The sequence below is a fragment of the Lagenorhynchus albirostris genome, chromosome 7 (assembly GCF_949774975.1).
Source record: "Lagenorhynchus albirostris chromosome 7, mLagAlb1.1, whole genome shotgun sequence".
NCBI classification, from domain to species: domain Eukaryota; kingdom Metazoa; phylum Chordata; class Mammalia; order Artiodactyla; family Delphinidae; genus Lagenorhynchus; species Lagenorhynchus albirostris.
Genome location: NC_083101.1, coordinates 99,552,016 through 99,566,056, shown reverse-complemented (window position 1 = coordinate 99,566,056; position 14,041 = coordinate 99,552,016). Strand labels below are relative to the sequence as shown.

At 56.5% G+C, this 14,041-nt stretch overlaps 1 protein-coding gene across 11 annotated transcripts in view; it reads left to right on the top strand.

Annotated features, from left to right (window-relative positions):
* The window catches only part of BIN3 (bridging integrator 3), a 44,507-nt gene that overhangs the window by 23,827 nt on the left and 6,639 nt on the right, over positions 1-14,041 (top strand). For 10 of the 11 annotated variants that reach the window (XR_009541674.1, XR_009541675.1, XM_060155627.1 and 7 more), the window contains exons 3-6: positions 6,635-6,675; positions 7,037-7,098; positions 9,668-9,804; positions 10,687-10,727. Coding sequence is in view for 9 of the 11 variants with exons in the window: in XM_060155627.1 (XP_060011610.1) it covers positions 6,635-6,675; positions 7,037-7,098; positions 9,668-9,804; positions 10,687-10,727 (281 nt within the window). In the remaining 2 variants the exon portion in view is untranslated. The remainder of the gene's footprint in view (positions 1-6,634; positions 6,676-7,036; positions 7,099-9,667; positions 9,805-10,686; positions 10,728-14,041) is intronic. The other variant, XM_060155636.1, reaches the window with a different exon arrangement.

Below are 14,041 nucleotides of genomic sequence, written 5' to 3'. Positions count from 1 at the left end.
AGTCCAACCTTCTGAGTTTTCCTGATGAGGAAACCAAGGCCCGTGGAGTTTTTGTGACTTTCTAAGAATTACGTTTCATAAACCTAATTCTGATGGAGCTGGAATTAGAACTCAAGTTTGAGGCTCCGTTTCGTACACTTACCATAGCTTCACGCGAGCTCACTCGGGCTGTGAAGATCTCCTGAGGTTTTGGAATTCTAGTCAAGAATGGCCTCTCCACAGGACTTCACTGGTGGCACAGGGGTTAAGAATCCGCCTGCCAATGCAGGGGACACGGGTTCGAGCCCTGGTGCGGGGAGATCCCACATGCCACGGAGCAGCTAAGGCCAGGTGCCACAACTACTGAGCCTGTGCTCTAGAGCCCGAGTGCCACAACTACTGAGCCTGCGCGCCTAGAGCCCGTGCTTCGCAACAAGAGGCCACTGCAATGAGAAGCCCATGCACTGCAACGAAGAGTAGCCCCCGCCTGCCACAACTAGAGAAAGCTCATGTGCAGCAACAAAGACCCAACGCAGCCAAAAATTAATTAATTAATTTGAAAAAAAAGAATGGCCTCTCCAACCCCTCACCCACCAATGTGGGTGAGGCTCTTGAGGGTTTAACGTGAGAGACTATATCTGTAAGGTTAGCACTGTCAGCCTGCTGGAGGCCCTGGACTGTCATCCCAGCCGCTTATAAGACAGTTCTTGTCTTATAACCTTGGCCCTCCTTAGCTCCGGACTCTGAACTGGGTTTGGCGGGAGGGGAAGTGCAGCACGCATCTGAGCACTGGCTCCATCTTTGGGAAATCCAAAGTTAGGTCACTTAAAAGGAAATGGGTCCATGTTAAAAGAGCCCTCCCTTTTTTTCAAGCAAAGGCAGGCCAAGGACAGACTCAGAGTATACCTCCCATGCAGAGGCTGACCAGCTGTGGAGGCTCTCAGCTGAAGCGCGGAGAATCTGGGCGTGCTCCAGCCAGCTACAGGAAGTGGGAAGGTGTGGCTTTGAGTCTCCAGAGTTTAATCCAGGGCAGATCTGAAAGGGAAGTGGTTTCGAGAAGGGTCTTTTATTCCCAGCACTCACTACCAAAAAACAAACAAACAAACAAAAATTTCTCCTAACACCCCAACCTTGATGGAAATAGCCTTTGTTCTCCACGGAAAAGTATAGGGTAGCATGCAGTTTCTAGCTTCCTTGCCAGAATTTGTTGTTGGAAAGGTCTCTCGGTCTTTTACTCTAAGGGGTGGCCAGGACTCCCCGGAGGAAGGGCAGATGGACAATCTCTGTGCCTGTGGATGGGCCCATGGCCTCCCTCTTCCCTTCCTGGCATCCGTCGTGTTTGGGATGGAATTGTAGCCCTCTAACACCTGGCATCAGCTCCTCCAGACAGACTGGGCATCAAGGAATGGTTATGAAACTGGATTTGGAAGGTTCCCTGCCTGGATTCCCATCCTGGCCCTGCCACGTGTTGTCCGTGACCTTTAGCAAGTTCCTTACCCTCCCTGAGCCCTCATTTTCTCCTTTGTGAAGTGAGGATGATACTGGCTCCTATGTCATTGATGTAAGTATTATGCATCTTACACGAGGTAATGCATATGAAGCACTTAGCACAGTGCCTGGCACGTGGTGAGCCCGCAGTAAATATTAACTGCATTACGAGACGACAGCTGATTTGACTCTTAATAAACCACCAAGGACGCAGCCTGTCCCAAGCAGCTGGATCCCCCAGTACGATGAAATGGTAGGCTGGGCCTTTGATCTCTCACGAGGAACAGAGTCCTTTGCTTCCTCAACTCCCCAGAGGCACTGAAGTCTATGTAGCAAGACCCTACCTCTTCGGAGTCTCCCTACCCTCCCCCGCACAAGCCCCCTCCTGGCCCCCAAACAGGCCGAGGCTGTGCAGTTGTCTCAGCATCTCTGGCAGCTGCCCCCGAACATGGGTGACGCACTCTATTTTTCCTGTCCAGGCACTCTCGGGGAGGGGAGCAGATGTGGCTGTCTGGGTTATTGGAAGTCGTGGCACCCCTGTCATGGGAAGAAAAGCTCATGTTATCTTCAGGGAGTTTCAGGAGATTTTTGGCTCAAGGCACCCAACCATCAGACACAAAGAAAGCATTGTGCGTTTGCCCTCCCCATTCTGCTGTGCCCAGGTTATTAACACAGATTCCAGTATTGTCAAGGATTTGGCTGGAAGGGTGTGTTCTCTGCAGGGGCTGACCACTGGGGCTGAAATGGAAGGACAAACACTCCCCCACTTTCCAGTCCTAACCTTCTGCTTAGTCCCCTCCCGCTGCCCCAGCTCATGAAGGAGCTGGAGCATCTTGGTACGGCAAAGAGAAGCTGCACCTCCCTCTGCAACCGGCATGATGGAAGACTTCGCACATTGAAGCAAGGGTTTCCCTGGGTGTCGCACACACCTAGATTCCCAGGTAGGCAGGCGCTCTGGAAGGTCAAGGCAGATGGGAGTCCCTGCAGGTCGCGCCTTCACCTGAGAAGGGTTTTCACGTGCAAAGTGGAGGGACCCTTTGTAACAAACCAAAGGCAGGCTGCTCTCCACCCTGAGCCACCCTGGAAGAGGAGCTTCTCAGAAGGCACAGGGCTCACTCTCCCTCAGGTCCAGTCTGGCTCCGCTTAGCCCCGGGATTAGAGCCTGGCCCTGCCTGCTGGCCTCCCTCTTCCCTTCACCATGAGTGTGAGTGGGTGGGAACTCAGCCCACTATTCACTTAACAACCACCGAGCTCCTGCCGTGTGGCAGCCTGACCTAGGCCCTGGGGACAAGCTGTGAGCAGCACGGCCCCTCCTGCAGCCCTGAGCCTCCGAGAATGCAGGGGTTGCTGGGGCGGTCTCGGTGCTTGACCCTCCCTGCACTGACCTCGCCAGCCTGACCCAGCCCACCCTGACCTGCCGACAGTCGTGCACATGTGTTTACACTTGCATTGTTGACTGGGGTCCAGTTGCCTTCTTGGCAAAGGCATCAAGCATCCAGAGATGTTCAGATCTTTTGTATTTGGCTCCTTCCCTCTGCACGGATATACCTTGGAATGAGACTCCAGTGTGTCCCTTGATCCCCTCAGCCGTTGTCTGAGGGCCTAGAATCCCGGTGCTGTGCCTCTCAGATCTTTCCCCTGGGGAGGAGAGAGACCTCAGGAGCAGTGAGCTGTGGAAGCAACACCAGCTGGCTACCGACAAAAGAGGTGAAGCGTTCTTGACCTTCTCTTAGGCTGTCAGATGGCCTTGAGCTGGGAGAGCAGAAGACTCAAGCTCCCACCCCGACACACTTCTCCGCTTCCAGCGTGAGACCCTGAGTTTCTCCTCAGCCAGTTGGAAACCTGCGGTCCTTCTCTGTGCAAGTCCCAGCAGTGGCAGCCCGGGAGACCAGGTGTTCCCTGACATCCCACACAGCACGCTGGGGATTGCGCAAGAGAGCGAGGGGAGCCTGGCCCTCGCCTCCCTTCTCGCCCACCCACCCACTCTGCTCTTGGTCTTCAGGAGAGCTGGACCCTGGCTAGGGCATCCTTAATTTCAACTTCATCTTTTCGGCAGAAAAAATACTTGTGCGACGTAAAGACTCAGCTCAGCTGTCACATCCTACAAAGTAAGAAAGGAGACATGTCCAGTGGAGGGAGGCCCCTCTGTGGCCCTAGGCACAGGGCCCAGGCTTTACCCCACCTGCCAGCTGACTGAGTGCTCTGTGTCACAGACCAGACTGCTTCCTCAGACCCCCGGTCCTCCCACCACCCCAGTGGAGGGGAGCAGGGAGACCCCGTGTGTAAGCCGGGCGCTGTGCTCTGTGCTCTACACATAGTGCTCGTTAATCCTCCAAACAAGCCAGCAAGGCTGATGCTGTCAGCCCACTGCCTTGTCAGCCACCTGAAATTCCCATGGGCTGAGACCAAGTGAAACTATCCCATTTTATTAGAAAAGAAACCGAGGCTCAAAATGTTGGAAATGTTTCTAAAGCTCCTCATCTAGTATCAGAGTTCATATCTTCTGTCTGCTTGCTCCCCTCCACCGCCTGCCCCCGGGCGCTGTTGAAAAAAGGACTAGACTAACTTCAGTGCGGACTCCAAAGGGCAGGGCGAGGCGCATTTGCTCCAGAACAAATCTCCCATCCACGGTCACACCAGCACCTGTTCAGACCTTCAGCTAAGACTCTGATTCCTGTCCAGCTACAAATCCCCCGACTTAGGTAGCACTTTAAACTTTTATCAGGCACATGCACTTTAGCGGGAGTGAATTGTGAATTTTTTCTTGAGAGAATCTTTTGGTGGGTCATACAAAAGGTGATGATGAAAATGTTGGGTTCCCAGATGGAGAAGAAGTGGGTCTGTTGAAAAGAGAGGAAAAGACTGTAGGGCAGAAGGCTAGGGCACCAGTGATTGATTGATTGATTTCGCTGCACCACATGGCTTTGGGATCTTAGTTCTGGGACCAGGGATTGAACCTGGGCCCTCGTCTGTTAGAATGCAGAGTCCTAACCACTGGACTGACAGGGAATTCCCAGTGATGAGTTTTACTTCACAACTTTGTAGAAGGTCCCAGATGTTAGGATCATAAGGTAAGGGGAAGACCATGTGTTTCTGCTTCTGAGTTTTACAGTTCAAATGAGGAAGGCGAGCCGTCTCCATGCAAGAGAGCCCCGTTGTCAAGCCCTGAGGTCGGATGCTAAGTAGGGCCTCTGCGTCAGGCCTCACTGGGCCCTTCCTTGCCCTCCATGGGGCTCCCCACAGCCCCCCGTCACGTGTGTGTGTGTTCTTTTGATCTCCCGACCAGGGCCCGTGTCTGTTTTGGGTTTTTTTTATTATTTATTTTTGGCTGTGTTGGGTCTTCATTGCTGCGCGCAGGCTTTCTCTAGTTGCGGCGAGCGGGGGCTACTCTTCGTTGTGGTGCATGCGCTCCTCATTGTGGTGGCTTCTCTTGTTGTGGAGCACGGGCTCTAAGTGCGCGGGCTTCAGTAGTTGTGGCACACGGGCTCAGTAGTTGTGGCTCGCGGGCTTAGTTGCTTCGAGGCACTTGGGATCTTCCCGGACCAGGGCTCAAACCGTGTCCCCTGCATTGGCAGGTGGACTCTCAACCACTGCACCACCAGGGAAGCCCCCATGTCTGTTTTATTCACCAGTGTATCCCTGGCACCTGGCAGAATGCACTACACTTAGTTGGTGCTCAATAAATGTTTGTGGGATTAATGAATGCAGTTTAAAAAAAAAAAAAGGCCTGGATTAGGAGTCTGAATTCTAGCCCTGCTTTGCCACACACTAGCTCTGTGTCCTGATGTAAATCACTTCCCCCCTCTGGGTGGCATTCTCATTTATCTCGTGAAATAATTGGCCTGAATAATGTTCTGCCAGTCTACGACTGTCAAATTTACCTTAATCCAAACATGGAGCATGAGGCCAACGGGGTTTTAGAAGACTCCTGGTGAGGCACAGCGGGGCTTTGATGATCACTGCAAATTCACACTCCTTCACCTCCAGCCTGTGATAGCCAGGATTTACGGCTCTCCCTGGCAGGAGTCTCGGGGCAGCCGCCAGGAAGGTGCTCTCATAGGTCATGGCTTTAGTTCATCAGCCAGAGCTTTTCCCCCTTAGGTAGAATGACGGTAAAGGACGCAGGCCTGGGAGCCAGGCCTCCTGGCCCGTGTTCAGACCCCAGGCCTGCCGCTTACTAGTGGTGTGACCTTGCTCAGGTGACTCCCCCTCTGTCCCGGTGACCACAGTGCGGTGAGGGCCGTCAGCGCACCTGCCTGCCAGGTGAGTGATGGAGGAGGAGAAGCCGGTCATGGGAGCGTGTGGTGCCTCAACAAGGCATGCAGGGAGCTGTTCGGCCTCCTTGGAAGAAGACAAAGCAGAGGCGGGGGCTCCGTCCTCCTATCGGCCCTCAGACATCAGGACTCCGCAGACCACTCTCCTGCGACCATTGCCCGGGCCCCACGTTACAGATGGGGAGATTCAGGCTCTAGAAGTGCAAGTGACTCTCCTGGCTTCACCTGCCCTGTAGGCTGAAGAACTGGGGTCAGGGCGCATACCCACTCGGTCTAAACATCAGGGAAATCTGATGACTCGTCCAGAATTTAGAGAGCCTTGCCCGAGTCGGTAATCATATCTGTGATGGCTGCATCCAGCGCACAGAGCGGGGATACCTGGTCTTTCTTGATCCACCCTGAACGCAGCAGGTTCTGGACCTGTGAGGAAACCAGGACCGGGAGGGGAGGGGAGCCGTTCCAGCCCCAGAGCTGCTGAGCGGCAGGGACGGGACCGGACTCCAACCCGCCCGCTTTCCTCCGTGCCCTGCCTCTTCCCCGATGATGAGCTTCTATCACGCTCTGAGCCCCTTACTCAGACCCCGCAGGGGAGGGGAGGGAGCACAGCCCAGCCTCGCTCCCTGAGGTGGAAGAACAGAGCCAGCCGGGATCCGCTGGTACCTGCCTGGCTGGCCCGTCTGGGAGGGACGTCCTTTGACCTAAGTCAAACACTTAACTAATTTGGGAACACAGGGCTTCTGTCATGAACGGTGTGCTGGTGCTTGTGTGGACTGGATGGTGGTGTTTTCTGCAGAAGGGGGTGCGGGGAGGGCGTGGAGGGAGTTTCGTAGGTGACAGATTTTCTCCAGCCTGCTGTCATTCCTCCAGTGATTGAGTTGTCGCTTCCCTTACAGGTGGAAAGAGACTTTGAAAGGGAGTATGGAAAACTCCAGCAGTGAGTGTCAACCCCCAGAAGGGAGGGCAGGGAGGGGGCTGCTCCGAGAAGGAAAAGAGCCCTCTGCCCGGGCTGCCTCGTCCGCTCACCCTGGGAGCTGAGGGCAGCTCAGTTCACACCTGCCAGAAATTCTCCCGCGGGGTGGTGGCTCTGTGACAGTCGTTAACTCAGCCTTTGGGTGCCTCGCGCCAAGCTCGCGGTGGCCCTTCAGTCAGTGGGGACATCCGCGCAGAGCAGGCCCTTCCTCCTCCTGGCAGGCGACCTGAGTGTCGCGTGGGGCTCGGCTCAGGGGGACGGGCAGAACGGGGGCAGAAGCAGGTGGGTGATGCCAGGTCCCCAGGCCCGTGTCCCTGCCTTGCAGGCTGGAGGAGCAGACCAAGCGGCTGCAGAAGGACATGAAGAAGAGCACGGACGCCGACCTGGGTAGGCGGCCCGTCCCCCGTGCCCGGCCTGGACGGGGGAGGGGCAGAGGTGGACACCCTCCTCGCTCAGTCCCTTTGGGGCTGGCTTAGAAGGAAGTGCCCTTAGTAGGTGCCCCGCAGATGTCCCTGAGAAGTGGCTTGCGGTCGCCCTTCACTTAGCAGATCACCACTCCCTGCTTTCCCTGGGGCGGCAGCAGCCACCGCTGGCGGGTGGAGGGCGGCTCCCGTGGTCTGTGCCCCAGAGCCTCCGGCCAGTGCTCCTCCAGAGGATGGGGGCGGGGGGGGGTCTGGCCACGACCGCCCCTGCTTCTGACCCCGGCGTCTCCAGACTGTGTGTGTAGCAAGCCACGGGTCTGATTTTCAGTCTGTCCGCTATCTGTTTTGTAGTTAGCCCCGAGTTGCCTGGGTTCCATCTTTCGTTGTGGCCCCCGCTGTCTTTCTAGTAGGGAAATGCTGTGGCCTGTGCTTCTCTTCCTTCCTGCTTTTCCACACAGCTGCACTCGGCGTGAACGGAAAGGACAGAACGTCAGGGATCTATGAACTGGAGTCTGGCTGTAGAGAGTGTAGGTTTTTAACAAAGAAATCAGGACAAATGGGTGACCCCTGGCACCTAGGATTTCTGGCTGCTTCTGGCCCGAGTCAGACGTGGAGTCTGGGCAGCGGAAGCCCTCCTGAAACAGTGGCGCCCTCACCCACCCCAAAGCCTGCATCCCCCAGTCCAGGCCAGAGAGCCTCGCACACTGTTGGCTGGGGCATCAGAGTCAGTGAGGGCCTGCTGCAGTGTGGGTCGCCCGGCCCACCCCAGGACTCTCTGATTCATCAGGTCTGGGTGAGGCTTAGGGACCCCGCTTTGAGAACCACTGCTCCATACGGTCGGGGGGAATCAAATTCCACCTTTCCTGGTCTTGGAAACTCCTGAGCTGCTGCCTGGACAGGATCTCACATCCAAAGCTGTGGGTCCAAACTAAGACCAAGTAGGCGTGACCAGACCCTGCCAGGTCCTCGTCGACCCCTGCACTCCCAGGTTGTGTCAGGGCTCTAGAGACCCACGTGCGGTCCAGGACGCCTGGGCTCCCTAAGGTACGAAGCCCGCCAGCCTCCCGGTTTGTGCTGGGCTGACCATGCCCCTCCCCTGTCCCTGTAGAGGTAGAACAAGGGATGTGAGCTGCTGCAGAGGAGAGTGGAGGCCACGGCACCCTACTGTGTTCACACAGGCCCGTGATGCCTCGGGGCGGGGCTCCCAGACGAAGGGCCGCCCCGCAGACTCTCACCGTTCATTGACTTCAGATGGTTCTAGCAAAGAGACATCGGCGTGAAGATGTGGAGGCGTTAGGAAAGAAAAGGAAAATTGGGAAGAAAGTCTTCCCTCCCAACCCCTGACTTTTGGGGGGTTTTCCCTTAACTATTAAAAAAAAATTAGGGGAAGAAATTTTTCAAAAACATTTCCAGTTTTGTCCTTGTTTTCTATCTTTTAATTACGCAGTCTGTGACCGTTTCATAATCCAGTCAAATGACACGTGAGTTTGCTCCTAAGCCTACAAAGTCACTTTACTTTTTTTTAAGAGGGTTTTTGCCTCCGTTGCTTCAACATCTCTGGGAAGTTTACATTTCTAGTCTTCTCTCATATTTTGCCCTTTTGCTAGGGGGCTGCAGCACACCCCCAGATTCAAGAGAAATCAAGGTATATAACACTTAGTAGTGTGCTCTGGTTTCATTGGCAGCATTTTTTTTTTTTTTTTTGGGCAGCATTTTTTTTTTCTTCACGGTTTATGCAATAATGGTGTGTGTTACAGTTAATAGCATCTTAAATTTAATGACATAAAATAAGAGATCAAAAACACGTTTTCCCGTGAGCCCCTGAAACTGGTACAGACACTGTGGGGCAAGCAAGGCCCTTCTCCAGCCTTTCCTGCCCCTCTAGGATTTCGTTTGCTGGTAATGGAGGCCTGAAAACTCTCACGGGACCAAGAACTCCAAAGCTGCCAACAGGTTGCCTCGCCATACCAAATCCGGCCTAGTTTTGTCCATAAAGTTTTATTGGAACACACCCATTCTTTGGGTGTCATCTATGGCAAAGTTGAGTTATTGAAAGCCTAAAATCTTATCTCTAGCTGTACAGTAGGTTTGCCTCTCTGGTGTAGATACCATGCTACTCTTTCTGTGAGGGAGCCCCAAACCAAGCTTCACATCCAAACCGCCTGGAGATTTTTTTTTTTTTAATGCATATTCCTGGATTCCAGGCTTACTGAAATAAATCTTTGGAGCTAGAAATACGTACTTCTTACAGCTTCCTGCCCAAATGATTCTGTTATAATCCAGAGTTTGGAAAGTAAGTCATTGCAACAGGTAAATCTGCTCAAAAGAATTACCCAGAGCAGTATCAGGAATGCACATTACACCATAAGGACTGGTGTCTTGTGCCTCTGGGGTACTGTGTAGTTTATGGCCTGTGGCCATGGATGGAGGTCGTCCGGATGCAGGCCTCTGGCCCCAAGGATGACAGGGAGTCCTGAGGACAAGACCTTGAAGCATGCCCTGTCATTGGTTCACTGAGTTTTGACTTCTTACAGCCATGTCCAAGTCTGCTGTGAAGATATCCTTGGACTTGCTCTCCAATCCCCTCTGCGAGCAAGACCAGGACTTTCTGAACATGGTGACAGCCCTGGACACGGCCATGAAGCGGATGGATGCCTTCAACCAGGAAAAGGTGACTGGGTTCTTGGTCTGTCCCTCCTCGAGGCTTCTTTCTGGGCGGAGTGCTGCATGGAGTCCTTATCGGGGCTTGGTCTCCTCTCTGGACACCTGAGTGTCCCAGCCCTGTGAGCTCTCCCCTGGCCACCCTGCCCCCGCACCGGCTGCTTCCCGTAGCTCCCACTAGCTCACATCACTCACATGGGGCCACGAGGGAGACTCAGGCCGGCTCTGCCCACCCACGCCTGTAGCCCCTCAGACTTGCCCGCCCAGCCTCCTCACTGAGCAAGGCCATCATCGGCTTCACAGAATGAGAACTGACCCGGGACAAGGCCGGTGCGCCTTGTCACCCTTCAGGCTCCCCGGTTGTCATCTCTGCCTCACTCCAGCGGCAGTTAGGGGTGTCTCCCTGCCTGGGGCTCTCGGGGTACCCCTGCCCTGCTCCCTTTCTCTTCTCAGGAACTTGGAGGCTCCCCCTTTTGGGAAGAGTCTGGCTTCCCCCCAGTTTTTGTTTTTGTTTTTTATAATTTTGGCTGCGTGGGGTCTTCGTTGCTGTGCACGGGCTTTCTCTAGTTGTGGAGAGCGGGGGGCCACTCTTCATTGCGGTGCGTGGGCTTCTCATTGCAGTGGCTTCTCTTGTTGTGGAGCACGGGCTCTATGCACGTGGGCCTCAGTCGTTGTGGCATGTGAGCTCAGTAGTTGTGGCTTGCAAGCTCTAGAGCACAGGCTCAGTAGTTGTGGCACATGGGCTTAGTTGCTCCGCGGCATGTGGGATCTTCCCGGGCCAGGGCTCAAACCCGTGTCCCCTGCATTGGCGGGCAGATTCTTAACCCCTGCACCACCAGGGAAGCCCTGGCTTCCCCCCAATTTTGACGCCATCGGGTTTTTCTTTTGACAGGTGAACCAGATACAAAAGACTGTGATTGAACCCTTAAAAAAGTGAGTAAAGGTCATCGGGGGGACCACAGGCCTGAGGGCAGTTACTGGACAGGCAGGTCAACCAGCCACTTGGGGACCGAATATTGTTTCTGGCAGCCTGTCCCCAGACTCACACAGGGTGGACAGGAACCTCCAGGGGACACCAGCTCCCTGATCTGTGGCCCTGGGGTTGACACTCCCGGTAGCTCCAGAGCACCTGCCTGGCCAGGCACGCTCAGTGGTGGCAGGGCCTGTCTGATCCTCCACAGTAGCCGGCCGGCGCTCCTGTGGTCATTCTGCCATTGTCCCTTTGTTCCTGACCGAGAACCAGTGGGACCAGAGCTTGTGGAGTTAAGCTAGCAGAGATCTTGGCCGGGCCTCCACGGAGATGAGTGAGGCCTTTCATCTCGCTCGGCCGGGTTGGGGGAAGCAGCTGCCTGCCGCACGTGGCTTTTGAAGCGGTGGGGGGGGGGGGTGGCCGCACACGGGAAAGGGCGCTGCAGCGGGGTCCCGCCTGGGAAGGTCCCCCGATTCATGACCTGCCAGGGTCAGAAATTCTTCTGTGAGACTCATCTTCTGTCCAGCAGGCTCTGGTCAGTGATCAGACAGGCCTATTCCCCGGGTCCCCTAGGGGGGTGGCGCTGGGCGGGAGACAGGCAGGAACATTGCCTTGAAGCTCCCGAATCACTTCATCTTCCTCCCTGGCCTCTCCCAGCTCGGCTCCGGCCTAGAGAGGCTCCCGCTCCAGCCCAGCAGCTGCACTTTATTACCTCTTCTGTGGTGGTCCCTGGCAGTTGCCTCACCAGGGCCTGGGTAATGAGGCTGTGCTAATTACCATGAGGCCTGGATCAGGGCCTGGAGGGCGATGGAGAGAGCAGGTTTTGATCCTGTGACCCCTGGCGTTCAGGTTGTTGAGCTCTTGTTCCCTGTTCAGGTCCAAGGGGTGGGGTTAGGCAAAGCTCTTTCTAAGCTGGGCTGTCTGGAGGCTTAGCCGTGGAGGGCAGGCAGAACCTGGCCCACAGGGATTCCTCCCCGCTCCTGCCCCGGGCCCCTGTCCCCAGCCCCTGCTCGGCCCCAGGTCGCAGGGTCATGTGAGGAGCAGGGTGCTGGGCAGGCCAGTAGCTCAGGAGGGAGCGTCGGAAAGAGCTCCGCTGCTTGTAGCTCTGTGACCCCGTCTCCAGGCCTGAGGGTTCAGAACTGGGTGGGAAGGACCCCTGGCCGAGCTGACCGTGCCCACGGGGGTCCCAGGGGCTGCCACGGAGGCTGCCGTGCACACCCATGGCTGGCAGAACTAGGCAGGGGACACCAGCCCAGAGAACTGGGGACTGACTTCCACCTTGATTTCACCACCACCGAGGCGGGCCTGAAATCTGATGCCTGGCTTCTGGAGCCAAATGGAGAGAAATCGCGGCTGCTTCCCACCACTCCAGCCGCGCACCACCTGCCAGGAAGGTGGGTGAGTGGCCGAGGGGGTGGCCACCATCTCCGCAGCAGATCCGCTGACCTCTGCCCAAGCCCCCCAGGCCTGCCTGCCTGCCTGCCCGGCTGGCTTCTTTGTATCCCGTGGCCGACATGCGATCTCCTCCAACCACATAAACCCGGCACTGCCTGTTGCCGCCTCTTGCCAGGAGAGAAGCTCCCAGGGACCCCAGCACCGGAAACAGGAAGCTGCAGCTTTCCTGTCCTCTGCTGAGGAACATCGCCACATGGCCACCCCGCCGCCCCCGGCCTCCCCCCAGGGGGCTCGGCCTCTAATCCCCCAGTCTCTGGGCCGTGTTCACAGGGTGGGATGGGGATGCTTTCAATTTCCCTTTCCTGGTGGGTGGAAGATCCCGGCTGTGTGGGCACAGATTGAGGAATGGCAGGCATGCCCCACCTCCCAGCCAGCCTCCCTCCCTCCCCCTTTCCCTCCGCCTCTTGATGCCTCTTCACCCCACGCTTACCCTGAGGACCATTTGCCGCCCCACCTTAGGACAGGCAAGAAATGGGCAGAGCTTCAGGAGCGCCTGGGGTAGGCCCAGCCCTGTCCTCCCTTCTCTGCGATTCAAACTTTAGGAGCTTAGGATGTAGCGCAGAAGCCATGCGGCATCCCCCGAGAAACGGACCAGAATGATAACTGCCGAGGCGGGGCAGTGCAGTGGAGTGGGGAGAGCCCTGGACAGGACAGGCCTGTGCCTCCAAGTCTCTTCCCCTTCTGCGGAAGCAGGAATGGAGCTGAACTCTCAAAGTGGCAGAGCCGGGCACTCCCCTGAGCGGAGAGGGAGGTATCGTGGGCTGGAGTGGCGCTGTATGTGGAGGGCAGAGTCCCTCCTGGGGTCCTAGCCCAGGGACTCCCATGTGCCCCTCACCACTAATTATCAGGGGGACGCCGGGCACTGAGCAGAGAGGCTCTGGGCCCGCAGCCTTGCTCCTTCGTGGCAGCCCCATAAAAGTGCAGGCTTGGTGCCCCAGGGAGAGCTGGATCACCCCATCCTTGTCAGGTCAAGTCAGCAGGTACCCTGTCGGGTCCCAGGGGCATGTCTGGAAGGGGCCCGGGCTCTGGGGACCAGCCTATGCTTGTCCTTGCCTCCCTGCAGCTTCCCTGCCCTGACGAGAAGGTAGGGGCAGCACTAAAACACCCCACACGAGGAGGGGTGTCTGCTGCCAGGAGCCCCTTTCCCCGAACAGCACCCTGGTGTTTATACCCCCTGGCACGTGGAGCTGGCAGAGTTCTTCCTGTTACTTCTAAGCGGAAAACGAGGCGGTGTGGCCTCAGTGGGGCAGTGACCTGAGCCAGGGATTACAGAGTTCGGTCCCCACCCCCCCTTTTGTCAGCTACCTCCGATTACACTGTCTGATCTCCCCTGCCTGACCTTAGCTTCCCTGCTTTACTGTGAGAAGGGCGTGACACCTACCCGGGCGGTCCCGAGGCCCAGGGCCCAGGGAGTCACGTCCCTCGGCAGCGGCGGACATCAAGCTGAGCCCTCTGCGGCCTCTGGGTTCAGCTAAGGGTGCTGTCTGCCGTGGGAGGTGGAAGTCAGCGTGCTGACCAAAGTTTCCCTTGGGCCTCCCAGAGCAGCCGCTTCCTCCCCCCAGAGGATACGTGGTCTTGCTTCCGGAAGGCCGAAGGTAGTGTCCTGTGGACACACCCGTCCCCTGAGGTTGCCTGGAAATCAGTCAGCCCTGGATCCACGCCTTCTCCCCCTCGGCTCAGGACCTGCCCTGGGGCTGGATTTCTACACCCTCTGTAGGCCAGCCCAGTCCCAGCGTGTTGTAGTCAGCCTTGCCGTTGTATCCGACCCTGGCCCTGGAGATAAAGCCCAGTGGACTTTATGGGGGGAAGAGGGTTGTGAGCA